The 27,022-nt window shown below is 41.4% G+C and overlaps 1 protein-coding gene across 7 annotated transcripts in view; it reads left to right on the forward strand.

The window, feature by feature from the left end:
* The window catches only part of mapk8ip3 (mitogen-activated protein kinase 8 interacting protein 3), a 198,219-nt gene that overhangs the window by 92,185 nt on the left and 79,012 nt on the right, over positions 1-27,022 (forward strand). For 5 of the 7 annotated variants that reach the window (XM_072268888.1, XM_072268891.1, XM_072268889.1 and 2 more), the window contains exons 9-14: positions 6,956-7,013; positions 7,931-8,083; positions 10,491-10,554; positions 17,938-18,068; positions 22,686-22,742; positions 24,401-24,577. In XM_072268888.1, coding sequence (XP_072124989.1) covers positions 6,956-7,013; positions 7,931-8,083; positions 10,491-10,554; positions 17,938-18,068; positions 22,686-22,742; positions 24,401-24,577 — 640 coding nt within the window. The remainder of the gene's footprint in view (positions 1-6,955; positions 7,014-7,930; positions 8,084-10,490; positions 10,555-17,937; positions 18,069-22,685; positions 22,743-24,400; positions 24,578-27,022) is intronic. The other 2 variants (XM_072268890.1, XM_072268895.1) reach the window with 1 other exon arrangement.

Below are 27,022 nucleotides of genomic sequence, written 5' to 3' on the forward strand. Positions count from 1 at the left end.
GAAGAGCCAGTGAGATGGCATTAGCTGTGAACTTGTAGTACTATTAGTCAAATTGGAGAGGATCCAAGCTGCTTCTCAGGCAGGAGTTGTTTCATCACCTGCCTCTCAAAACACTTCATCACAGTGGATGTAAGTGCTACTGGACAACAATCATTGAGGCAGGTTAAAATGCTGTTCTTGGGCGCTGGCATAACTGAAGCCTGCTTGAAACAGGTGGGTACCTCAGACTGCTGAAGTGAGAGTTTAAAGATAAACACTTAAAAGCACTCAAGCCGATTGATCAGCACAGGTCTTTAATACTTGGCCATGTACCCCATCTGATTTGCATGTTTCCATGGGGTACATGGCCAAATATTAAAGGCTTATACTGATCAACCCGCTCTCCATGGGTTCACCCTCCTGAAAGATGCTCTCATATTGGCCTCAAAGACTGAAACCACAGGGTCATCAGGGGCTGTGGAAGTTCATGAAGGTCGCTCCATGTTCTCATGGTCAGTGAGCAGAGAAGGCATTGAGCTCATCTGGCAGTGAAGTCTTGTGAACTATGTCGCTTGGTTTCACTTTGTAAGTGATAGCACTCGAGCACGGTCTTAGCTGATGAGCATCCTTCAGTGATTCAGATTTGGTCCAGAAGTGCCACCTTGCACGTGAGATGGCTTTCAGGAGATGGTACCTGGACCTCTTGTATCTTACTTGGTTTCCAGACCTGACTGCCACAGATCTGGCCCTCAGCAGATTGCGGATCTCATAGTTCATCCTGGGCTTCTGGTTGGGGAAGTCTGAATGATTTGCGGGGCCACACTCATCTATGACCGGTTTTCATAAAGTCTGTGACAACCATGGTGTATTCGCTCAGATCCTCTGAGTCCTTGAATATGGTCCAGTCCACCGACTTGGCGCAGTCCTGTAGCCACTCCTTTGCCTCCTGCGACCGGCTGTTGTCCTTATCTCTGGAGCCTTGCCCTTTAGACTCTGCCTGTATGCAGCTAGGAGGAGGCGAGCCAGCTGATCAGAATTCCTTAAATAAGGTCTAGGGATGGAACAGTAGGCGTTCCTAATCATAGTATAGCAGTGGCCGAGTGTGTTGAGACCCCTGGTGCTGCAGGTTATATGCTGATGATAATTGGGCAGAGGTTTCTTCAAACAAGCCTGAATGAAGTCCCCGACGATGATGTGAAAGGTGTCGGGGTAGACTGTTTCTTGTTTGCTGATGGCAGCACTCAGTGCTTCGAATGCCTGTTTAACATTTAGGTACCTAACGCCTGTTTGAGTAACTAAAGCATTAATCTGCTGTGTTTGCTTTAACATTCGAAACATGTAGGAATATGACTCCTTTTAACTCCTCATTCGTATTGAATAAATCAACAAATTGCACAGTTCAATACCAACTACATCAGCAGGAAAAGAAGAGTTCCTCATTTTGGAAAGAGAATTTGATCAAGAGATCGATTCTTTCAGGGAAATGCTCATCAGGAGCATTGCCGGTTAAGCAGAGTCTGATATTGTATGTTGGCCAAGAATTTGCAGTCAGCAGTTAACCACCCACACTCTCTGCTGAACTGTGAAAAAGACTGCACTGGCTACTTTTCTTCCCCTCTGCCTCCTTTAGAAGTTGATGTGTGGTTCAGCTCCAATCTCAGCAGGAAGCCCTGTACAGGGACAGGGTTGTCCACTCATGAATTCTGTTATGTGAGCACAATAGTGGGGGGGGGGGGGGGGGAGACGAGCCGCAGAACAAGCACAGCCCATGACAGTGCTAAAAATCCTTTAATACTTCACTAAGCCATATTCCTCTGACATTCAGAAATGTCCCCAAACCCTGAATAAAACAAATAACTCCATTGAAGTATTTTGGACCCATGAACACTTCCTCACTTGATCTCACAAAGCACGAGATCACTTTCCACTTTCTCACTATTTCGCCCCCTTTTTGCACTACTTGCTTGCGCCTCATATTTCTTATTGCAACTTGAAGTCATTTTTTTAATGTGTTACACTGTACTGCTCCACAAAAAAAATTCATGACACACTGTATGCCAGTGATAATCAAACCTGATTTCTGAAGATTATTAAAGTATTATAAAATCACTCCAAACACTTGCATTTTAAGTACAATCTAAATATATTATTCAGTTGTGCCCAATTCTTTCAGTTGTTTTCCTTTGGGCGGATTCCTGAATGCAGGGCAGTCACTGCAATTGTGTAACCTGGTGCTTGCTGAGCTCTGTGGGTGCAGCATAATGGTGCTGTCTCACAGCTCCAGAGATCCAGGCTCGATCCTGACCTCTGGTCCCTGCGACCATACAGGTCTTTTTCCTCCCCCCACCCCGGTGCTTTCATCCCACATTCAAAAGGTATGCTGCTGGCTGCCAGGTTACTGAAAATTGCCCCGAGGGTGTAGGTGGGAGTTGGGGATGGGAGGAGGCTGGTGAGAGTGTGAGGAGAATTTTATTTTTTCAGTGTGATAATGGTATGGTTGTAAATGGCTGGTTGATGGTTGGTATTGGCTGATGCACTATCAATTACTCCAAAACACTGGAAGTAGAGTAAATACTGAAAGGCTTTTATTAACAGTAAGTGGACCAACATCCATGCTGAGTATCTGTCCTGGACTGAGGGAGGAGCAGTGACACAATCACCTTTATTCAGGGGTCTGTGGGAGGAGCCACAGGAGCAGTCAGCAGAGGGGCATGTCCGGACAGGTATACATGGTTTACCACATTGGCCCAGTGTGTTGATGGGTCTTTTATTTATTTAGAAATGCAGTGTGGAATAGGCCCCTCTGGCCACTGAGCCACACCGTCCAGCAACCCCCTGGCAGCCTTGATTTAACCCTAACCTAATCATGGGACAACTCGCAATGACCAGTTAAACTACCTGGTACGTCTCCGGACTGTGCGAGGAAGCTGGAGGACCCTGGAGAAAACCCACACATTCCACAGGGCTCCTTACAGTGGACGCCGGGATGGAACTCTGCCCTGAGCTTTAATAGCGTCACACTAACCGCCACTTTACCAATGCATCCCCATGATTTTCCCATATTGTATCTCTCTATGACTCTTTGGAGTGCAGTTGGGAAAATCAGTGAGCCAGCTGTCAGCAAGTACGTGCCTTCTGCGTTTGCGTGCAGAAACAATGGACATGCTGGCACTTGTGCTGAGAAATTTCCCCTCCAAATCCTGCCCACTGTTTTAAATCCTTTCTATGGGCCTAGACTTTTTATATTTTTAATGGGAAATCTCTCTACTAACTGTATTGGATCTTTTGATATGCTGGAAATTCAGCAAGTTACAGAGTATAGGGCAAAATATTTTGTTCCCTGAAGGAATGCCAACTCTGTTAACACCAACAAAAGATGGAGTGAGCAGAATTATAATGAGAGATGATGAGGTCATGGAGAAAGGTTAGGAATTATTAACAATTCTATTAAAAGAAGGGCATTTTCTTGATTCCTGTCCACAAATGGAGGAGATAAAATGGCCCTAAAGGCATTAAATCAGCACGAATGGGCCACTGGGGAAAAAACATTTGTATTATGTATTTTTCTTCCTTTCCTTGAGCTGTTTTTTCTGTTTTTCTGTTTGTTAGAATAGACTGAGCTGGAGTTGCAGAACATCAACTGGAATGTTTTTAGTTCTTATTGAAGTGATGGGATCTGTGTGAAGAACCATTCACTAAATATGCACTGTCTTAAAACAGTATGACGAAGTGGGGAAAACACAAGAATTTTTGTGGCTGCTGGCAAACATAGGACACAAGCATTATCTCAGTCAACAAGGACTGTAGGACAAAATAGAAATGGATATAATGAAATAAAGACTGATTCAGCTTTTGATCTTGTTGTCTCCTCATCATCACATTTACTTTCATTATATGACCTGGCATTGCCTCTATCTCATTGCTCCCAGACCACTAAAATTGTTTGGGGAGTTTCAAAATTGCATGCAGGCTCTCCTGCTCCAACAGTGCGCTTGCTGGCTGTGATCCACCTGCTACTCAGTGTAGGATTAGTAGAATGAAAATTAGTTTGAATAAGGGGCAGAAAATGTGGCATATAAAATTAAAATGTGGTGACATTGAAAGTCTCTTCATTCTCACTTATCCTACCTCTGTAACTTTTAACCACAAGAGGTTCTGCAGATGCTGGAAATCCAGAGCAACACACACAAAACGCTGGAGGAACTCAGCAGGTCAGGCAGCATCTATGGAAAAGATAAACAGTTAATGATTCAAGCTGTGACCCTTCATCAAGTGTCAATTCTATCTACCCATTGCTCTAAAACCTGTTTAATTTCAGGCTAGGCTTTCAATGAGGATGAGAGTTAAAACTAGAAATACCTTGGGACATGAAGAAAGCACAATATGCCTTCAACTGAACCTTCTGTTAAAAGGTTTGATGGTTCCCGTTTGGGTGCATGAGCTCTCCTACCTATATGTGCTGTCCCTTTCAGTGAGTCAGTGAAAAGACTGTCAGGTGTCTTGCCTGATTGACTAGGTTAATAAATTTAAGGACCTTGCCTGATTTTCCTTATAATTCTCTGAAAGGATCCATGGCCTCCTCTACTGTCAAGATGAAGCCACACTCAGGTTGGAGGAACAACACCTTATATTCCGTCTGGGTAGCCCTTAACCTGATGGCTTGAACATTGACTTCTCTAACTTCTGTTAATGCCCCACCTCCCGCTCGTACCCCATCCCTTATTTATTATTATTTTTTATTTTTTCTCTCTCTTCTCTCTCTCCTCTCTCCCCTCCCCTCCCCTTCCCTCTCTCCCCTCCCCTCTCTCCCCTCCCTCTCTCCCCTCCCTCTCCCCCCTCCCTCTCCCCCTCCCTCTCCCCCTCCCTCTCCCCCCTCCCTCTCCCCCTCCCTCTCTCCCCCTCCCTCTCCCCCTCCCTCTCTCCCCCTCCCTCTCTCCCCCTCCCTCTCTCCCCCTCCCTCTCTCCCCCTCCCCCTCTCCCCCTCCCTCTCCCCCTCCCTCTCCCCCTCCCTCTCCCCCCCTCCCTCTCCCCCCCTCCCTCTCCCCCCCTCCCCCCCTCCCTCTCCCCCCCTCCCCCCCTCCCTCTCCCCCCCTCCCCCCCTCCCTCTCCCCCTCTCCCCCCCTCCCTCTCCCCCCCTCCCTCTCCCCCCCTCCCTCTCCCCCCTCCCTCTCCCCCCTCCCCCTCCCCCTCCCCCTCCCCCCCTCCCCCCCTCCCCCTCTCCCCCCTCCCCCCCTCCCCCTCTCCCCCTCCCTCTCCCCCCCCCTCTCCCCCCCCTCTCCCCCTCCCTCTCCCCCCCCTCTCCCCCCCCTCTCCCCCCCCTCTCCCCCCCCTCTCCCCCTCCCTCTCCCCCCCCTCTCCCCCCCCTCTCCCCCTCCCTCTCCCCCTCCCTCCCCCCTCCCCCCTCCCTCCCCCCCTCCCTCCCTCTCTCTCCCCCCCCTCTCTCTCCCCCCCCTCTCTCTCCCCCCCCTCTCTCTCCCCCCCCTCTCTCTCCCCCCCCTCTCTCTCCCCCCCCTCTCTCCCCCCCCCTCTCTCTCCCCCCCTCTCTCTCTCCCCCCCTCTCTCTCTCTCCCCCCCCTCACCCCTCTCTCTCACCCCCCCCCTCACAATAACTCCTTGCCTTCTCTCCATCCTCCTCTGGGTTCCCCCCCTCCCCCTTTCTTTCTTCCGAGGCCTTCCGTCCCATGATCCTCTTCTTTCTCCAGCCTTGTATCCCTTTTGCCAATCAACTTTCCAGCTCTTAGCTCCAACCCTCCCCCTCCTGTCTTCTCCTATCATTTCAGTTCTTCCCCTCCCCCTCCCACTTTCAAATCTCTTACTATCTCTTCTTTCAGTTAGTCCTGACGAAGGGTCTTGGCCCAAAACGTCGACTGTACCTCTTCCTAGAGATGCTGCCTGGCCTGCTGCGTTCACTAGCATTTTGTGTGTGTTGCTTGAATTTCCAGCATCTGCAGATTTCCTTGTGTTTGGATTTGTAGCCTTAGTTTGTAGCTAGAACTTACCTGTCACTATTCCCTGAAACATTGCCCTCTGACTATTAATCTTAGAAACAAGGCCTTCAGCAACAAGAATTTCCTTCCTAAATCTCTGTATTTTTTTTCCCCTACTCTTCTTCAAATTTCAAAACCCAATGCCTCAACTAAACTTTCAGATTGCTATTCCTTATTTGTGACTTCTTTATTCATCACCCTTTTCCTGTTAATGTTAGAAGCTCTGAATAAGAGCAAGTTGCCATTGTTGGTTAGTTAACATCTGCTTCTCGTGTTTTGAGTGTGTGGGGTTGCCACCTGACAGTGTAGAGGAGGGCTAGAATAATAGTGTAGCAAAAGTGTCAACTATCAAAAGGATTAAAATAAATTAACAATAAGTGCCCATAATGCAGCAGTTATTAACTCCAAGTCAATGACTCTGAGCTCTATGATTGGTTGCTGAATCATGAAACACTGGATCTGAAAGAGGAGTTGATTTTAGAAAGCTGACTATGGATCACATATGAAGCATTTTTTATTACTGTGCCACATGCAGTAAAATTCAAAACTGTCCATTTGTGGAACTTGAGGATGAAGAAGCTGGTTGAGAGACTGATAGGATCCATAGAATAATCAACCGAGAGGTTGATGGAACCACTGGGATGCATGTGCTTTCTGAGGTTCATCTGCAATCAGAGTCTACATGTTCCATTCATGCTCTTCACAGTAGCACTTGGTGAATGAATGTGTCTAAGGTGTGAGGGATTTCAGACATCATGTGTTCTGCTTCAGTGACAGTTGAATGATTACTTGCTAGACAGTTTGATGTCTGGAATGCCTGTCTTTATATATATATATATATATATATATATATATATATATATATATATATGTGTGTGTGTGTGTATATATTTATGTTTATAGATGTGTTTGTCTGTGTTCATGGTGTACATTAATAATTTGAGGAACCTACACTGATCCTGAATGGGAACAACTTGTGCCTCTTCCAGGAATGGGAAAGGAAGTTGAAAATCTCATCATGGAGAACACTCAGCTTTTGGAAACCAAGTAAGGAATGTAATTTACAGTTAATTTTCTGCAAGTTCTGCAAGCTTTGTGCCAGAAAATATATAACATTAATTACTATGTGCTTGGGTAGTTCAGCTATCTTTTAATACAGACTTACTCATTTTGCATTGGAATTAAATCAACGTAACAATACTGCATTAACATTGCTTGTTTTAAATAACCGGGATAATTTAAATTTGGTTTTGCTGAAATAAATTGTCAGAGATTATGGACAGATGTACTTTTGTTTTTACATTTGCTCAAAGGATCTACTGAATGCACCAAATATAGGAAAGATGTGTGTGTATAATAAAGCATGTTACTTTGCCTTTATCCCCGAGTGTGAACCACCATTACCGTTCCAGTGTAATAAGATAAAAACCTGCATCATTTTCATTGTAATATATGAAAGGGTTCCAGCTTACGTTGCATAGTTTTAAGAACAGTCAGAATGTTCAGTGTAAATATAACGCAATTTTCTGATTTAAGTTACTTTTACTGTGAAATTATTACAAACTCAGGTGCTCATTCTGTGTGCCTGTAGTCATCGGTCCCCTAGTGATATAGATGTGTTAAAAGAATTGAGAGAGTTCAGAGAGGACAACAACACAAAGTACTTCAGAAAATGCAGGTGCGAATGAGTATTTCTACTACGTAGAGCCTGAAATGCCTCGGAATTAGGAAGTGGCAGGACAAAGCGAAGAGAAATGTCTTCTCAGTTTGGTCATGAGATAAATTTTCAGAACACTTGCTTGCTTTAATATTACCAGAGCTGTATTGTTAAATAATGTGCATTTTCACTCGCTCATCATGAAATTATTATTTTCTGTTTGGTGACGACATCTGAATGAAGATGCTGATATTTCGGCCACTTCAGATGAATGTGTTTTAATTCAGTGACTTCATCTGCTTTTAAGGAATGCCCTGAATATTGTGAAGGATGACCTGATTGCAAAGGTGGATGAGTTATCAAGTGAGCAGGAGGTGCTGAAAGGGGAGCTGGAGACTGTCAAACAAGCCAAAGCTAAGGTTGAGAACCGAATGAAGGAATTGGAGGAAGAACTGAAACGGTAAGATGGTGCATAAAGATCTATTGCATTCCCTATCCATTGTAGTAGATAGACCTATTGTGCAAGATATACCTCTGCTTCATCGACAACACTTGAATGAACCATCTGCGAAGGGAAGTCTTATTATTAAAGTGTGGATTAATAATGCACACACATGATGATGTAGCTAAAATGTTAATGTTATTGGCGCTAAACAACCCCTGCTATTTTCGTACACATCCTGCACTGGTGTCTGTCTTACAAGTGAATGCTGAATGTAATTGCTTCTTCCCGTTATCAGCGATCAAAATGGCCAATCTTCAAAGGTTAAGTGTAATTGTACTGAAATATTTGCTTTGTTCTGATTAAGTAAGAATCATTGCTTAAAAATTATGTTTTAGCATTTGCTTAGAAGGATAACATCCCAACTCATGGAGTGTGATTTAGAATGGTGCTTCAGTGTAAGTCTGCTGAAGGTGACAAGATGTTAAGCTCCAGATGGACTCTCTCTTGTTTACAGTGAAGCTCGTGACTCTAGTCTTTGGCTAAGGACTTGGGAAGGCTTTCTGGGGGCAGCAGCGTATTATCTGCTGGATGGGAGCTCCCTGTGTTGGGTGATTGGCCATATTGTTATTGTAGAGCCAGCAGGCATGTTGTTCTTCAGCTGAAACACATATGCCTGAGGCGCTTTCTGTCAAGTTTCTAGTTAAAATTGCAATCAGATTCCTAGAACCACAATTTATATATAAAATGTAAATTGAAAACAGTAGTGGGCAGTAGTTGGGACAAATCAGAATGGTGCTCACTACATTGTTGTAATTAGTAAGTCAGTAAGACCACAGAACCTGTTGTGAACTGGTCAACTCCCCATTATCATCAGGTGCAATAAGTTAAAATTATCTCATCCCTTCACATCCCTGTTATTCAATAGTTAAACTGTTCTTGTTTCCAGCAATTCCTGTGTCACCAGTTGCTCAGAGGACAAATGTTAAATCTTTACTTTTCAGATACAATTTGTATTGATGTTTAGGGTCTATAAGGAGGATTTTTAGCATTAACAAAGAGTTCATGTCATGGCCTTCTTGTCAATCCCATGATTATTTATCCTGTATGACAACAGTGTTAATTGCATTTAAGTTAATTGAACCATCTTGTAACTCAGTGGAGGAAAAGAACAGAAATGTACACAATACAGTTCAGGCCTTTCAGCCCACAATGTCTACACAGAACACTGCTGAATTAATCTAATTCTGCACTGTCTGCATGTGACCATATCACCTTTCCCCAGCCCCATCCTGCGTATTCATGAATTTATCCCATAGCTGCTATTGTACCTACTGCCACAACCCCTCCTCTCTCACCCCTACTGGTAGCCTACTGTTCTCTGTGTAAAACTAATCAACTTGCTCTGTTTCTCTCCTTACAGCTTTGCCACTCTCACCTGAAACGCATGTCCTCTCATATCTGACATTTCTACTATTGATAGAATCTGACTATCTGTGCCTCCCATAATCTTAAACTTTTAAAAACACCTAAATGTGATTCTAGGTCTCAATACAAAACAAACTTGAAATCTGAAGCCACAAATAGAATTAAAATTTGTCACTACTTCTAGAAGTACACACAAAAGCAAATACACTTAGTGGCCACTATATTATGTACTGTACATTGTGTACCTAATAAACTGGCCACTGATTGTGGTCTTCTGCTGCTGTAGCCCATCTGCTTCAAGGTTTTATGTATTGTGCATTCAGAGATGCTATTCTGTACATTACTGTTGTAATGCATGGTTATTTTAATTACTGTCACCTTCCTGTGAGCTTGAACCAGCTTGGACTTTCTCCTCTGACCTTTCTCATGATCAAGGAGTTTTCACCCACATAACTGCTGCTCACTGGGTGTGTTTTTTTTTTGCTTTTCCACACTATTCTCTGTAAACTCTAGAGACTATTTTGAGTGAAAATCCCAAGAGATCGGTTGTTTCTGAGATACTCAAGCCACCCCATCCGGCACCAGCAATCATTCCACGGTCAAATTCACGTAGGCCACATGTCTTCCCAATTCTGATGTTTGGTCTGAACAACAACTGAACCTCTTGACCATGCTTTCATGCCTTTATGCATTGAGTTGCTGTTACATGATTGGCAGATTAGTTATTTGCATCACTGTGCAGGTGTACCTAATAAAGCGGCCACTAAGAGTATTTTTAAAAAATATTTATTTTGCTTTACTTTAACATAGATTTAAAACTTCACCCTAATTCTGATGCACACTGTTTTAGGCTGGATGACTATATTGTGGATTAAAAAATATTATTAATAAAATACATGTATTTTGTAACTAGCACCTTCCTGGACTGACGAGCCAGGATTGTTTCATACTATTGTTTAGCTCCCTCATGACTATTAATGTACTTTTTAAATTGTAGGGTGAAGTCTGAAGCTATTGTTGCTATGAACAACGAGGGCAAAGAAGAGCTGGAGGATGTAAGTGTAAGTTATCGAGATTATTTGTCAAATTATCTGCATTTGTTCGGCTAATGAGCGTGATTTTGTGGCTCCCTTTGCAAAAAGAACCTTAAATTTTAAAACGATTCCTCAGTTTCAGGAAAGACTTCCATTCTAGTTCTGTAGATACTGGGGTGGCTGACGAGGGCAATATAGAACCCCAGGATTATGTTACAAGCAGAGCGGAAGTCCTTGATGAGGTGTGGGAGCTTAGAGAAGTGTGCACCTTCTGCTTTGGTGCTAGTTTTGGTTAAGGTATTGATGCCATCCGGAATGCTGCTTGTCCATTGAGCTGACATGAACCAGGGATTTCCAGAATTTTTGAGGAGGTTATACTGTACTTTATTGAGAACATCCTTGAATCCAGTTGAGAATTTGATAATCTCTTGCTGTGTGGAATTTGGAATAGACTGGTCTTTTACAGTCGCCTGATGTTTGCCCTGCTCGTCAGAGGCAAAACTGTTTTAAGAAGGGCCCCACTGCTTCGAGTGCTAGTTCCCTCCTAGCTGGTGTGCTTATCCTGCCTCAGTGGGTTTCAGGGGGTTTGCAGTGACGCTGTCTCTCATTGTTCAAGTGCTTTGCAGGTGCTTGATGCAGGTAGCCTGTGTTTTCTTCCCAAAATGCATCACCTTCTGGTTGTTGATACTAAATTTCATTTGCTGACGACAGCTTTCCTCATGAGACATAACACTGCCAACTACAGTGTCATCCACAAACTTACTAATTGAACCTCCTATATTTGCATCCAATCATTGATATGACATAAACAACACCATTCCCTGTGGCATACCGCCAATCAGAAAAGGTGGCCGGCCTTCCATCATTTCCTTCTGCTTCCAATCACGAAGCCAATTTTGATCATATTAGTCAGCTTGCCTTGGACCCCAAGCCCCAACATTCTGGATCATGAAGGACCTCATCAAGTGCCTTAATAAAGTCTATACAGATGATACCTACTATCTTGCCTTCATCATTCTTCCTTATTTACCCAAAAAACTCAAATTAGTGATACAGGATTTTCCTTACACAAAACCATGCTGACTATTTCTGGTGCAATCCCTGCCTTTCCAAATGTACACTATTCGAAGATTCTTCATCTTGTGTTCTTGCTATTTATTGCTTATTTATTATTATTATTATTATTATTATTTGCTTTTGTATTTGCACAGTTTGTTGTCTTTTGCATATTGGTTGAACTCCCTACTTAGTTTGGTCTCTCATTGATTCTATTAAGGATATCATTTTACTATGGATGTATTGAGTATGCTTGCAAGAAAATGAATCTCAGGGTAGTATACAGTGACATATATGTACTTTGATAATTTGCTTTGAATTTTTAACTTCGAATTTTCTTTCACAACTTCCCTGCCACTGGCTTATGGCTCACCAGGCTGTAGTTACCTGGTTCGTCCCTTCTTAAACAAAGAAGCGACTTTAGCTGTCCTTCAGTTTTCTGGCACCTTATCTGTGACTAATAATGATGCAAATATCTCTGGGGTCCAGCTACCTCTGTCCTTGCTTCCCATGGCGACCTGTGATAGATCTCATCTAGCTCTGAAGATTTATTAATTCTTTTGCTCCCTCTCTTTAATGACCTGCCTTATCCATGCACCTCTCTCCGAACTTGCTTTTTTTATCCTTCACACCTTTAGTGAATACAGGTAGGAAGTGTTCGTTTAGAGTCTTTCCCATATTGCCTGGTTCCACATACACATTATCTTTTGGTCCCCACGGAAATTACTCTTTCCTTGGCTATTCATTTGACCCTGATATAGTGTGTCTCCATAGTCTACCTTGCTCAAATATTTCATGCCCTCTTTTGTCCTCCAGATTTCTTTTTTAAGTTCCCTTCTGCACACTATAATCGCCAATGGTCTCCCTTGATTCCAGTTATCTTTATCTGCCATATGCTTCCTTATTTTTCCTGAGCCCTGAACTCTTAGGCTGACTTTCGTTCAAAAGGTTCCCACTTATCAGTTATCGTTTTTACCTGCAAGGACCTTCTGCTAATTTACTTGCCAGATCCCTTCTGGTGCTACTAAATGCAGTCCTTTCCCAATTCAAGATCTGATCTCGAGAAGCAACCTTTTCCCTTTCTCTGACAACCTTGAGACTTACATAACTATGGTCAGTGTTCACAAAACGTTTCTCCGTGACACTTTTACCACCTCCTCAATTTCACTTCCTGAAATAAAGCTGAGTACAACCCCTTCCCTTGTGACAGGGGTTTCCAAACTGGGGTCCATGTTCCCCTCAGTTAATGGCAGGGGTCCATGGCATAACCCCTCCCTGTAGGAATCTCTATGCATTGTCATAAAAAAAATCTCTCTTGGACGTTCTTAACAAGTTTTGCTCCATCTAAGCGACTTGCAACAAGATAGTTTAAACGCAAACAACAGGAATTCTGCAGATGCTGGAAATTCAAGCAACACACGTAAAAGTTGCTAGTGAACGCAGCAGGCCAGGCAGCATCTCTAGGAAGAGGTGTCGACTGCACCTCTTCCTAGAGATGCTGCCTGGCCTGCTGCGTTCACCAGCAACTCTTATGTGTGTTGCAACAAGATAATCCTAGTCAATGTTGGGATGGTTGACATCCCACCCCTATAACCCTGTTGTTTTTGACTCTTTTGGTACTTTGCTTACACATTACCATAAGACCATAAGGTATAGGAGCAGAATTAGGCCATCTGGTCCATCGCGTCTGCTCTGACATTTCATCATGGCTGATCCAATGTTCTGTCAGCCCCAGTCTCCTGCCTTCTCCCTGCATGCCTTCATGCCCTGACCAATCAAGAAGCTACCAACCTCTGCCTTACATATACATAAAACTTGGCCTCCACAGCTCCCTGTGACAAAGAATTCCACAGCTTCACCGCTCTCTAACTAAAGAAATTCCCTCCTCATTTCTGTACTAAAAGGACATCTGCTCTATTCTGAGACTGTGTCCTCTGGTCTTAGACTCTCCCACCATAGGAAATATCCTCTCCACATCCACTCTATCAAGGCCTTTGACCATTTGATAGGTTTTAATGAGATCACCTCTCATTCTTCTGAATTCTCGCCAATACAGGAACAGAGCCATCAGATGCTCTTCATATGACAACCCACTCAATCCCGGAATCATTTTCGTGAATCTCCTTTGAACCCTCTCCAGTTTCAGCATATTCTTTCTAAGATAAGGGGCCCAAAACTGCTCACAATACTCCAAGTGAGGCCTCACCAGTGCTTTATAGTCTGAACATTGCTTCCTTGCTTTTATATTCTAGTCCTCTTGAAATGACTGTTAACATTGCATTTGCCTTCCTCACCACAGACTCAACCTGCAAATTAACCTTTAGGAAATCCTGCACAGGGACCTGAGGACCTTTGCGCCTCAGTTCTTTGTATTTTCTCTCCCTTTAGAAAATAGTCAACCCTTTCATTTCTTCCAAAGTGCATGACCATACACTTCCTGACACTGTATTCCATCGGTCATTTCTTTGCCCGTTCTCTTAATCCAAGTCCTTCCTTAGCCTGTCTACTTTCTTGAAACTACCTGGCTCTCCACCTATCTTTATATCATCCGCAAACTTTGCAACAAAGCCATCAATTCCATCATTCAAATCATTGATATATAACATAATATAATGTGTATCCTTGGACATTAAACTCCCAGCTATAATTTTTCAGCCATGACTCAGTGATGCCTACAACATCATACAGTACCTATCAATCTGCAACTGTGCTGCAAGTTCATTTACCTTATTCTGTATACTACGCACACATATACACATTCTGTATATAACACCTTCAGTTCTGTATTCACCCTTTTTGACTTTTTTCGTATCATGCTCAACCTTTTGATTCCTAACTTTGTCTGAGATCTTACCAACATCTGCCTCCACAACCTCTCCACTAAATTCCTCACCGAATTATAGGAAAGATGTCAATAAAATTGAGAGAGTACAGAGGAGGTTTACTAAAATGTTGCCTGGGTTTCATCTCCTAAGTTACAGAAAAAGGTTGAACAAGTTAGGTCTTTATTCTTTGGAGCCTAGAAAGTTGAGGGGGGACTTGATAGAGGTGTTTAAAATTATGAGGGGGATTGATAGAGTTGATGTGGATAGGCTTTTTCCATTGAGAGTGGGGAAGATTCAAACAAGAGGACATGAGTTGAGAGTTAAAGGGCAAAAGTTTAGGGGTAACATGAGGGAAACTTCTTTACTCAGAGAGTGATAGCTGTGTGGAATGAGCTTCCAGCAGAAGTAGTTGAGGCAGGTTCGATGTTGTTGTTTAAAGTTAAATTGGATAGATATGTGGACAGGAAAGGAATGGAGGGTTATGGGCCGAGTGCAGGTCAGTGGGACTAGGTGAGAGTAAGAGTTCGGCACGGACTAGAAGGGCCGAGATGGCCTGTTTCCATGCTGTAATTGTTATATGGTTATATATGGTTAAATGTTCTGGCACTATGGTTCCTATCCACTTGCAACTCTAGTTTAAACCCTGCCATGCAGCATTAACAAACTTTCCCACTAGGATATTTGTCCCCATTCAATTCAGGTGCAATCTGTCCCTTTTGTGCAGGTCCCACCTTCCCTGGATGGGAGCCCAATAATTCAAAAACCTTATCGCCTCCCTCCTATACCAACTCCTTATTAATCTTCCTAGTTCTAGCCTCATTAGCACATGGCACGGGTAGCAATCCTGAGATCTCAACCCCGGAACTCATGCCTTTTAACTTAGCTCCTAGCTCCCTGAATTCCCTATGTGGAACCTTGTCACTCATCCTACACATGTCATTGGTACGTAAATGGACAATGACCTCCCACTTAAGAATGCTGAGGACTCGATCCGTGATGTCGTGGACCCTGGCACCTGGGAGGCAACATACTCATTCTCAACCACAGAACTTCCTGTCCATTCTCCTAACAAATCCCCTATCACCACACTGTGTCTCTTTTCCACCCACCCCACTTCCTTTCTGAGTCATAGAGGCAGACTCCGTGCCAGAAACCTGACCACTGTGACCTTCCTGTGTTAGGACATCCAAAGTGAGATATATGTATTGTTACTGTTAATTCTCACTATCTATTGAGAGATCTGTTAATATTCTGTGGTGATGGAAGCAACCATTTACATCAGAAATAAAATGTTATATAAAACATAGGCATGCATCCTCTATCTAGGCTGTTTTATTTGCAAGTCAAGTTTGTTGTGTTTGTCCACCAGCATCTTATAAAGGCCTCCAAGAGGACCACAGCCTTGCTGTGGTTTGGAGGCTTGTGTGCCTCAATGACCCAGAGAGCTGTATTGGCTAGAGTAGGGCTCTATGCTTTGGCTCTTGGTAGAGTCACCCATGCCAAACAGGTCAAAGGGTAGTGGTCCACCGGCCCTCCAGGTTCGGGCGTTCAGCTGAAGGCTAGCAATTCTGACTGGTAAAGCAAAATTGTTATGGAAACAACAATGGAGAATCCCTCTACATCTGTGTGTGACAGTATTCCTGAGTCTCCATCTAGGACTTGCATGACCGAGGAGAGGGAAAATTGAGTTACTAACACGATGAAGAAAGCCCTGAACATCGCCAGATATTGAGGACCATCATTGCTGCCCTAAACACCAGTGGCATTGCGGGCAGTAGAGAGACCTTATTAAGGCATCTTATTGTTGGCTTCGCCCTCAGTAATAAATGTTATTATGTTTAATGAAACATTTTACTTAATAGATTTTCTAAGAAAGTAATAAAGAAAATGTAGTTCATTCTACATTTAAAGTCAGTGAGCTTTCTTAGATAGATGGCTGGTAATATTTACTGATGGGAAGTAACTTCTGCATCTCTTTGTATAATAGGATAATGTTAAGAATAAACCCTATTACAAATTATTAATTGAATGTAAAGTAACATCTGTGTTGAAACTACTAACAAAAAGTAGAGTTGGAGATCATCTCTGGAGATTTATTAAGCATTTCACTCAGTCTAAAAATAGGTGGGGTTGGGTTTGTAGATTAACCTTTGTCAGTAATGCATCAAGAATATTTTGCCTACCAATGGCAGTTTTAGAATTAGAATTTAGTAAAAAAAATATTGTGAATTAAAATGCTGGAATCGGTGAAAATGTCTTTTAGAGCAGCGGAATTATGGGAGGATTCATTTGGTTTACTAATGCATTTGAGGGATGATAAGATGTATCCATCCCCAAATTTGGCCGGCATTTTTCTCAGGTTCCGTAGCTTTGTTCTTAACTGCTATCTCTAAAGCACACATTTAAGTTGTAATTTTAAAAAATTAACTTCAACATTACACCAGGATCTTTATATGGACTGCAGCAGCTGAAGAAGATGAAAGCTTACTGTCAGTATCTCAGGATAGTTCATGGGGAGTTAGTGTTTATTATGGGCTGACATCATGGGACATCCAATAATTGTTGTAGATCTGCAATTTCATGTGCTGCATCATCAAAGCTAAAGGTAGCAGGTGAATTGAAGGATGAACAATTTGATGTTCATTACAGCAGTGGATGATATTTAAAAGCAAAATGGTGATATGTTGCAGAGGTCAGGCTTCAGTTACATTTTAGTTTTCTAGCTTTGGGTTTATTGTGTGCCTGGTGTTCATCTCATTCTGTAATTTGATTTTTGATGTTATTTACATACATCTCAATTAAAGTAAGTATATTCTAGGTTAGTCTGTGCAGTGAGCTAATCTCTGTCTTCAATTCTGTCAGTTGAATTGTAATTCTTCTCATATAAATCATTTGTGTTAGTGTGACCTATTTTACCACCTTGCTGTTGCTTGTGGGAGGTAGTAATGTTTTTCTCCCATTCATTCTTTGTGGTTTTCTTCTGTTTTGTGGATGTCTGTGAAGAGTAAGAATTTCAGGTTGTATACTGTGTACATTCTCTGATATTAAGTGGAACCTTTGAAGTGAGTCTTGTAAAGATGAGACAGTGATGATGCATAGAATTAAAAACAACAGGCATCCCTGGGGAGCTGTTGCCTAATGAAAGCATCCAGGGACAAAGTGCGTATCAGAAGATGAATCTGACATGATAGTGAACTTCTGCCTTCTGGCCATTATACTGCACTTTCTAAGAAGCGGTCTAGACAGTCTGTTAAGGGTGTGGGAGGAGATTATTTATTATTTCTTTCAGTCAGTCAAGAAGACTTGGGGCAAAGATAGCAGAGAGATTAATTCAAACAAGCATTTTCTGCAGTGACTCTGTTTCCTGCCACAGTCTCAGGTGCGGGATGCTAATAAAATGGATTTCTATCACAAGGAGGCAGTTACATACTCTCTCGACTGTGTTACTGCCACGCTGCTGCTGTCTTAGTGTACGTAAGGGTGCCAGTTTCTATCTGTTCTGGTGAAGCAATGCTTCCATAACCTGCAGGATGACGTACAGGTGGCACAGAGACGGCGCTTCACTCGAGTGGAGATGGCACGGGTGCTGATGGAGCGCAATCAGTACAAGGAGAGGCTGATGGAGCTGCAGGAGGCTGTCCGGTGGATTGAAATGATCAGGTAGGAAAGCAGATGAACACTTGATCCATATATATGTATCTTACAGAGGTGGTTTCAGTGGTGGTTTACTTAATCTGTGCACCAATACACAGTACGATCTCCTTATTTTGATCATTGAAATGGAGCAATGTTTACTTGGATCCAGCAGACACAGCACAAATCTCATCTCATTCCTAATTTGCCTACAATGATGTTAATATTCTTTTACAGGTATTTCATTACAATTACACAAATGCTCTTTCAGACCTATTTTCTCACTTTTTTTGACTTGTGGGGTACGGGTGTTGCTGGCAACACCAGAATTTATTATCCTAATTGACCTCAAGAGGGTGGTAGCAAGCCATTGCAATAAATGTATTGCAATCAGTAATTAATAAGTAGGTAAACAATCTACAGCTGAAACTTATTCCATTTTGTGTGAGGGTTGGGGTTTGAGGGTTGATCTTGTTTTGTCCATTGGGGGAGGGTTCTCAATGAACGACTTTCATGTTCTTTGTGTTGTGGTTACCTGCATACATACTTTTGATAATAAATGAACCTTTGCACCTTGGATAATAGCATAAAATCAACTCATTAGGAATCAGAAACCAACAGAAAAAGAAGTAATGCTGAGCATAGAATGGGTTGCCAAATTAATGCAAGATCATTTCACACTGTTAGCATCAACCATCTTCATCTTCACTGATGGTGTTTCTTCCTGAGGCATCATGTTGATAACACAACTAATTAAAGATCGTTTATCAAATATTATTGCAGTTGACTCAGTATGCAGTGAATTCTGCTAGTCATATTCATAGAAAAGTACAGCCGAGAAGCAAGCCCTTCGGCCTATCTAGTCCATGCTGAACCATTTTAAACCGTTGGGCAATTGCATCAAAATTCTAATCTTACGATATGCAATTAAGAAAGCCAGTTTGTTCAGATTTATCATCAGACAAAATCATCAATGATTACAATGCAGAGGTCAGACTACATTTGTTGGAAGTATTGATTTCTAATCATTAGACTGCTGAAATCTTATCAACTTCTTTTAAGGGAAGAAGACTTGGAATGATCCTCATCCTTATTGTGTAGTAATTATGCAACCAATGGCTTCTGGCCAGCATGGAGCCATAGTTGACTTTGTAAAGGAAAATTTTCCAATCGATGAAAAGGAAAATTTTCAATCGATGCATCCTAATCCAGGAGAAATTAGCTAGGAAAAATATGTCAATTGGGAAGATACTGAACATTTTAAAACAAAATTATGAAGTTGAAAATGGCAGGGTAAGAATATATCCAAGGAAATAAATGTAAATTCAGTAAAGCAGAGGGATAAGCAGAAATAAGAACTGTCTTTCTTAAAATCTGTCAGATAAAATCTGAAGTTCTTTGAGCATGTTGTAGTTACAGTTGAAAAACAGCATGGTTACTTGCACTTTGGGAAGGCCTTTGACAATATGTCACGTGAAAGATTACTAACTAAAGTACAAGACATCCAAGTTAGAATATATGATTGGAGGCCTATTTGGCTAATTGGAAATTTAGAATGTATATATGAGAGGAATAATAATATGGGAAAGAATTGAGCTGGACCTCACATTTTGGTAGTTGGATCCTGTTATGTCTAATACATTAATTAACTGGATGTCAAAGATAAATGTAAGATTATCTAATTTGCTGACACAGAAAGGAAGGGCAATGGAAGCAGCAGGCTTTATAGATTGATGGGCTATGCAATTGCCAAGATAAATGGTAATTGTTAAATGTGAAGTATGAAATGCTGATTGCAGGAATAAACTTTATTAGTTGTTGAATTGACAGAAGCAAAGCATAATTGTTGAATTGTCTATTTAATGTCTGAACAATTCCTAAATCTAATTAAAGAAGCCAGTTTATTTGAATTTTTCTTCAGACCCTGTAGTCCACATCTCCTGTGGATACATTTCAGGACTGGGCCTCATTTAGACCATAAGACCATAAGGAGCAGAATTAGGTCATTCAGCCCATCGAGTCTGCTCTGAGTTCTAACTCTGACTCCTCATCTTTTTTTCTTCAGTCTTGCTGAATGGTCTCAGTCTGAAAGATCATCTGTACTCTTTTCCATAGATGCTGCCTGGCCTGCTGAGTTCCTCCAGCATTTTGTGTGTGTTGCTTGGGTTTGTGATTGGAAATATTATAAACTTCATTAAGGAAGATTTAGGGCAGATTTGGAGTGATTCTAACTGTGAGTTATAAAGGAAGGTTGAAGAATTGCAATCTCCAAGGTCTAAAAGGTTAGAGCAAAGCTATGGACAAAACTGTCTTGCGAATAATATTATTGGATCTCAGTAAGATTGGATCATTAATAAAATCCCAAAGTAATCCAAAAAAATGTTCGACTACATTCATGTTATTAAGAAATGTTATAAAATGGATAATAGGTAGAACTTCTTCAGAGTATAAAATAATGTTTGGATAAATCTGTCAACAGGAATATTGTAAAGCTGGAAGATGAGAGAAGGGTAAACTTCTTGGAGGATGACAGCAGTGAGGAAGACAAAAGAGAGAAAATTATAGGCCAGTTAGCCTAACCTCAGTAGTTGCAGGTGTTGGAGTCCATTCTTAAGGACAAGGTTTCGGGTTACTTGGAGACTAATGATAAAATAAGTCAAAGTCAACATGATTTCTGTAAAGGGAAATCTTGCCTGATGAATCTGTTAGAATTCTTTGAGGAGGTAACAAGCGGAGTGAACACAGGAGAGGCAGTGGTTGTTATTACTTAGATTTTCAGAAGGCATCTGAGGCTGCTTAACAAGATAAAATCCTATGATGTTACAGGAAGTATACTGGCATGGATAGAGGAATGGCTGACAGGCAGGAGGCAGCAAGTGGGAATAATGGGGGTCTTTTCTGGTTGGCTGCCAGTGACTGGTGGTGTTCTTCAACGGTCAGTATTGGGACCGCTGCTTTCACATTGTCAATGATTTAGAGAGTGGAATTGATGGCTTTGTGGAAAAGTTTGTGGATGATATGGAGGTAGGTGGAGGGCTAGTCAGTTCTACGGAAATTGGAAGAATGGGCAAAAAAGAGGCCGTGTTGGGAAATGTATGATGCAGTTTGGTAAAATGAACAATAGTGTGGACTATTATCTAAATGGGGAGAAGGTTCAAATATCAGAGGTGCAAAAGGACTTGGGAGTCCTTGTGCAAGGCTCCCAGAAAGTTAACTTACAGGTTGAGTCTCTCGTAAAGAAGGCAAATGCAGTGTTGGCATTTATTTCAAGGAGAATAGAATATAAAAACAAGGAGATAATGCTGAAGCTTTATAAGACACTGGTCAGGTTGCACTTGGAGTATTGTCAACAGTTTTGGGCCCCTCGTCTCAGAAAGGAGGTTTTGACATTGGAGAGAATCCAGAGGAGGTTCACAAGGATGATTCAGGGAATGAAGGGGTTAACATAGGAGCGTTTGGTAGCTTTGGGCCCGTACTTGCTGGAATTTAGAAGAATGTGTGGGGGGGGCGGGGGGATCTCATTGAAACATATCAAATGTTGAAAGGACTAGATAAGGTAAATGTAGAGATGATATTTCCTCTGTTGGGGATATCCAGAAAAAGAGGGCACAGCCTCAAAACTGAGGAGCAACCTTTTAGAATAACTTTTTAGTTAAGGATGTGTGAATCTGTAGAAAGCTTTTCCACAGACAGCGGTGGAGGCCAAGTTCGTGGATATATTTAAAGCGGAGGTTGATAGACTCCGATTGGTTGGGCATCAAGATACACCTTGAGAGGGCAGGTGTATGGGCTTGAATGGGATCTAGGATCAGCCATGATGAAATGCCGAAGTGGACTCAATGGGCTGGATGGCCTAATTCTGCTCTTGTGTCTCATGGTCTTATGGATGGGTTTGTGAGCTGAAGAGTCTTTTATCATCCTTTACTTTTTTCATGTCTGCTTTGGTCAATGTGTTTTATCCATATGAAATGGTAGCCACACTTCTATTATGTTGATGGTGACTTACCAGGAGCCAAGCAAGGAGTCTCTCAGCTTTCTTCAGTAGGTGCAGATCTTTGAATTCCATCTTATATGATTCAGAGTCCAAGAACTAAGTTTCACATCATCAGAATAGCGTGCAAAAAAAAATCCCAATGGTGCTGCTCTACATTCAAGGCTGTCGTTCTTAAACGTACTGGAAGCTTCGTACCTTTGGGGTTTAGAAAGGTTCACTGCTGCCAGTTTGTCAATGGATGTTCACTTCAGTTGACGCAGCAAGTAGAATTTAGAAAATAATTTGAGAGTGTCAGGCTGTTGGCAATGATTTGATAACACCGCCATTAGTTAATGTGACATTGTAGTTTGGTACAGCTCCAGTCTGCTAAGATGTTTCCAGAGGAGTTGGCAATTTGAATTGAAATGTTCGTTCATTTTGATAGAGTAGTTTTTGTTGCTTTGAAATTTAATCTTAGTGAAACTTGTGGTCTGAGTTCATACAATCCTTTAATCATATTACCAGCAAATTGAAGAGCCAAATTCTGCTTATTCAGAAGCACTCCACCAGTTTTCTTAAAAGTAAGTTGCTATCAAGTAGACATTATGTCAACTGGGATGAAGTGTGTGTATACTGTAACATTTGCTGTCCTGTGTTTTAATATTCAATAGAGCTTCTCGGGAGTATCCAACAATCCAGGAGAAGAAAAAGTCAGGCATCTGGCAGTTGTAAGTACTTTTGTAATGGACATTATTACTGTTAGAATAAATGGAAAGAATATTCAGTGTGCTTCTCTTGCTGAATAATTAAAAGTATCTATTTTTATGATCAATAGTTTCAAGGTAAATGAAATGTCACTATAGGTAGACGGGTGACTCACTCTGAGGACACTGTGCTGTCTTGATTCTTGATGTCCAACTGCTGGAAGATGTGAGCGAACCTTTAAAATGGATTGTAGGTTGTGAGCTTTTCTCCCACTGTGGGGATCAGGTTCTTGGTTCCATTTATACACACGCACATATTTGTCTGCTTTGGTAGGATAATAGAAGAAAAAAGATTAAGGGACCACCCTTTATTTATTTTATTTATTTATCTATCTATCTATTTATTGTTTTCCCCCCTTTTTTTCCTCTTTTTTCTCTCTCTGTCCCTCTCAATATAACCCCTTGCCTGCTCTCCATCTTCCTCTGGTGCTCCCTTCCCCCTTTCTTTCTCCCTAGGCCTCCCGTCTCATGATCCTCTCCCTTCTCCAGCCTTGTATCCGTTTTGCCAATCAACTTCCCAGCTCTTAGCTCCATCCCTCCCCCTCCTGTCTTCTCCTATCATTTCAGACCTCCCCCTCCCCCTCCCACTTTCAAATCTCTTAGTCCTGATGAAGGGTCTCGACCCGAAACGTGACTGTACTTCATCCTGTAGATGCTGCCTGGCCTGCTGTGTTCCACTAGCATTTTGTGCGCATTGCTTAAGGAAGCATTCTCTGTTTATCAACTCAGGTTTCCTCTGAATCTTGCCTAGGCCTTTCATCATAAAAATTAATAACTTGGATAAAGAAAGAGGGCTATTCATATGGTAAGATAATGATAATCTGACACATGCAAGAATTTTTTTGGTAGGTTTTCCCAATTATTCAATATTAATTCCCTAACACACTTGTAATGAGTTTTTTTTTTAAATGTCACATGGTATTACAATACATTCTTCAGTGCACTTGCTACTGTATACCTAGCAGAACTGGTGGCCCGGTGGGATTCTGCAAAGTGTACCAACTAAAATGAGTTTAGGGGAGTGTGGAGAACCAGATATGGAAAAAAAGAGGTTTTGGAATGTTTGGATGGTACATCTTTAAGAGTTTGAATGTAGTCCAACTTGTCAATGACACTAATTAAATTTTTAAAGATTTGTGGTGATAAAACATCTGCTGATTATGAAGCAGTAGAGAAATTCATTGAGTTTGCCAAGATTGTCGCTGATGAAAACCCAACACACTGTATGGCTGCATCAGTATTTAAGTGTGATGAATTGGTTTAAGACAAAGACTGCTTACCAGTAGCACACAAACTCAAAGTCTGAAATGATGGCGATCACAATCTAACTCATTATACATTCCAAATTCCGGCCCCAAGCATTTCAGATAAGGGGTCCTCAACCTGTATTAAGGATTGAAGATCGTTCAGTGACAAAATGGATCCGAGAGGATGAATAAGGAAGTTTTATTGTTTTATTCTAAGAAAGAAGGGATACAAATTGAGTTTCTGTGGAAGGAGTAAGAGCTTTACATTTTGGAAAGTTTTTTTAAATAAGTAAACTCATTTACACAACTATTTGTTGCGGCAAGCTAATACACACACCCCGTCTCTTACACTCTCTTGGTTTTCTCGTCCTTCAGTTTCAGCCGTCTCTTCAGCTCCTCCTCAACTGCTCAGCCAGCTAAGAGACCTCCAGTCCTTCATTACGCTGCTCCCAACACCTATGGTTCCTCTGGGTTCACCAAGCGACGAGGCCACACCATCTCCCAGTTATCTACCACTGACAGATCACGTGCCATGGATTTCCTGCCTGAAGTGTAAGTGACAACTTGAGGTGAAGCCTGTCTCAGATGCACAACACCCACATGCAGCCTATTTCCATGGCAACAGGGTTAATACAATATTATAATTTTCATATATTTTCATTATCTTTGTTTATTTTCATTATTCACTTGCTTTGCTAGTTATTTATTTTGCTCCTCTTTCATTTGTAATAATTGGTTACTCTCAAAGAAAGACTGTTTGCAAAAGTTATGTTATTTATTTCACTTTCCTCAGAGAAGAATCTTAGAATTGCAGTAGTTCAAAGTAGTAATCTCACCTTCAACACACTGCTTTTGCCCTCTGAGAGACTTGGCATATTTCTGGAATTGCAGCATTTTACATCAATTCTCATAGCATGTACTTGTTTGCTAAAATGTCCCTATATTTATGGGTGCTAATGTTGAATGGCATTCCTGGGTAAAAGAATATGAAGGAAGTGCATTAACATCCATTCAGGATTTGCCTGATGCAGTCAGTTCTCATTCTGCAATAAGTAAACATATAAATCATTTTGCAGAGAGTTAATGTTTTTCCAGAATTTACTCCCATGAAAGTTCCAAAAATTAGCTCTGAGATTTTTCTTTAAACAAAACAGAAACAAAGCTTCCAATTTAAGGGATAGTGGAGATCAAGGAATATTTTGCAAACTGCTTTGATGATCTAATTCTTCAGATTGCACAAGGGAATATTTAGGTTTTGAATATGTTAAGATGGAAGTTAAATTGATGCTTCTTTGAGATTATTTGGATTGCTAATATGAATGGGAAGTTTAGTTGATGTGTAAATTTCAGTTTCAATTTTTACACACCTATTTTATTTAATAAATTTAACTTTATTGATGGTTATCAACAACTGAATTGATGCAACAGATTGGCTTCAGGCATGAGTCACTGTCCACTGGATACTTGATTCCTCAGTCTAATTTTACGTTACCGAAGTTGCAATTCTGAGATTGAAATAGTATTTGAGAAATAATAGATTACAATTCAAAGAATAATGAGGTGGTATGTAAATATGAAATGGATATATATATATTTAACATTATGAATAAGATACTGAACAACCCAAATCTTGATGAGTCTATTGGAAAAATACTTACTCTTTAAGGCAAAATAACCATATAACCATATAATAATTACAGCAGGGAAACAGGCCATCTCGGCCCTTATAGTCCATGCCGAACGCTACTCTCACCTGGTCCCACCGACCTACACTCAGTCCATAACCCTCCATTCCTTTCCTGTCCATATACCTATCCAATTTAACTTTAAATGACAATATCAAACCTGTCAAAATATGTTACACTAGATTTTTTGTGAAGTGAGTTAATTCACTCAGTTTTGTATTTTGCTGATAAAAATCAAATCGTAAAATTTTAAAATCTTACAACATCTATAATGACCATTTAGCCTATTTTACCTGTGCTGGCTCCTTGACGGTGGTTTCTAAATTGGTCCCACAGGCCAAGATGTTACAAGTTTCTTCCCCCACAAGTACTCATTTCATTGTTTTTCTTAAATTTCCAAAGGAATCGATGCCACCACCTATAGAGCATTGCATATCAAATCTTAACAGGATTCTGTGTGGAAAGAAAAATTCATGCATTTATCTTCCTTGGTCATTTAGTTTAATTTTACCTCCATTTTGTCAGAGGAAGTTGGGTTTTTCCATAGGGTTCATTAAAACTGGTGCTAATGTTGACCTCTATCCTATCTCCTCCTTTACGCTTTACTCTTAGGAGAATGGTCCCTGTTTCTCAATATCCCCACATGACTAAAGTTGCTGTCTATCTTCCCTATTGCACAATGAATTTTACCTGCTGCCAACTGGGAAATCTGGAACTCAAATGGAAGAGGGATTGCTAGGCTGCAGAGAATCTTTTAATTTCACCTGCCAGTAGTCAAAGCTCTGGAATTTCTTACCTAAACTTTGCCTTTCTACCCTTCACTGATGGTGGCCTTGTCTTAGTCTGCCAAGACCTAGAGCTTAGGAGTTCCACTTACCATCCCTGAACTTGTTTCTCCATTCACCTTTTAGATGTTTCCTTAAAGGCAACCAAAACTTGTGATCGTCAACTTAATTTCACCTTGGTGTCAAATTATCTTCAATAAAGTTCGATGAAGCATAGTAGGAGTTTAGCCCCATTATATTAGTATATATTATAGATGCTAGCTGTTTCTATTGTAGTGCCATTCCTTCGGAATCCCTTCTAGTTGAGCCTGCCATGATTAGAGATCTTTAGTTAAAGTGTGAAGCTCAGATGTCAGTGGTACGTGGGGAACCATAGTGACTTCCATTTTGGAGGGAAATGGAGCTGCCAGAGTGCACACTGCAAGCTTCCACAAGTTTTTTTTAGATTATGAGGACACGCAGTCCCCTTTTATTGTCATTAAGTAATGCATGCATTAAGAAATGATACAATGTCTTTCTAGAATGAT

The sequence above is a fragment of the Mobula birostris genome, chromosome 9 (genome assembly GCF_030028105.1).
Source record: "Mobula birostris isolate sMobBir1 chromosome 9, sMobBir1.hap1, whole genome shotgun sequence".
NCBI lineage: Eukaryota > Metazoa > Chordata > Chondrichthyes > Myliobatiformes > Myliobatidae > Mobula > Mobula birostris.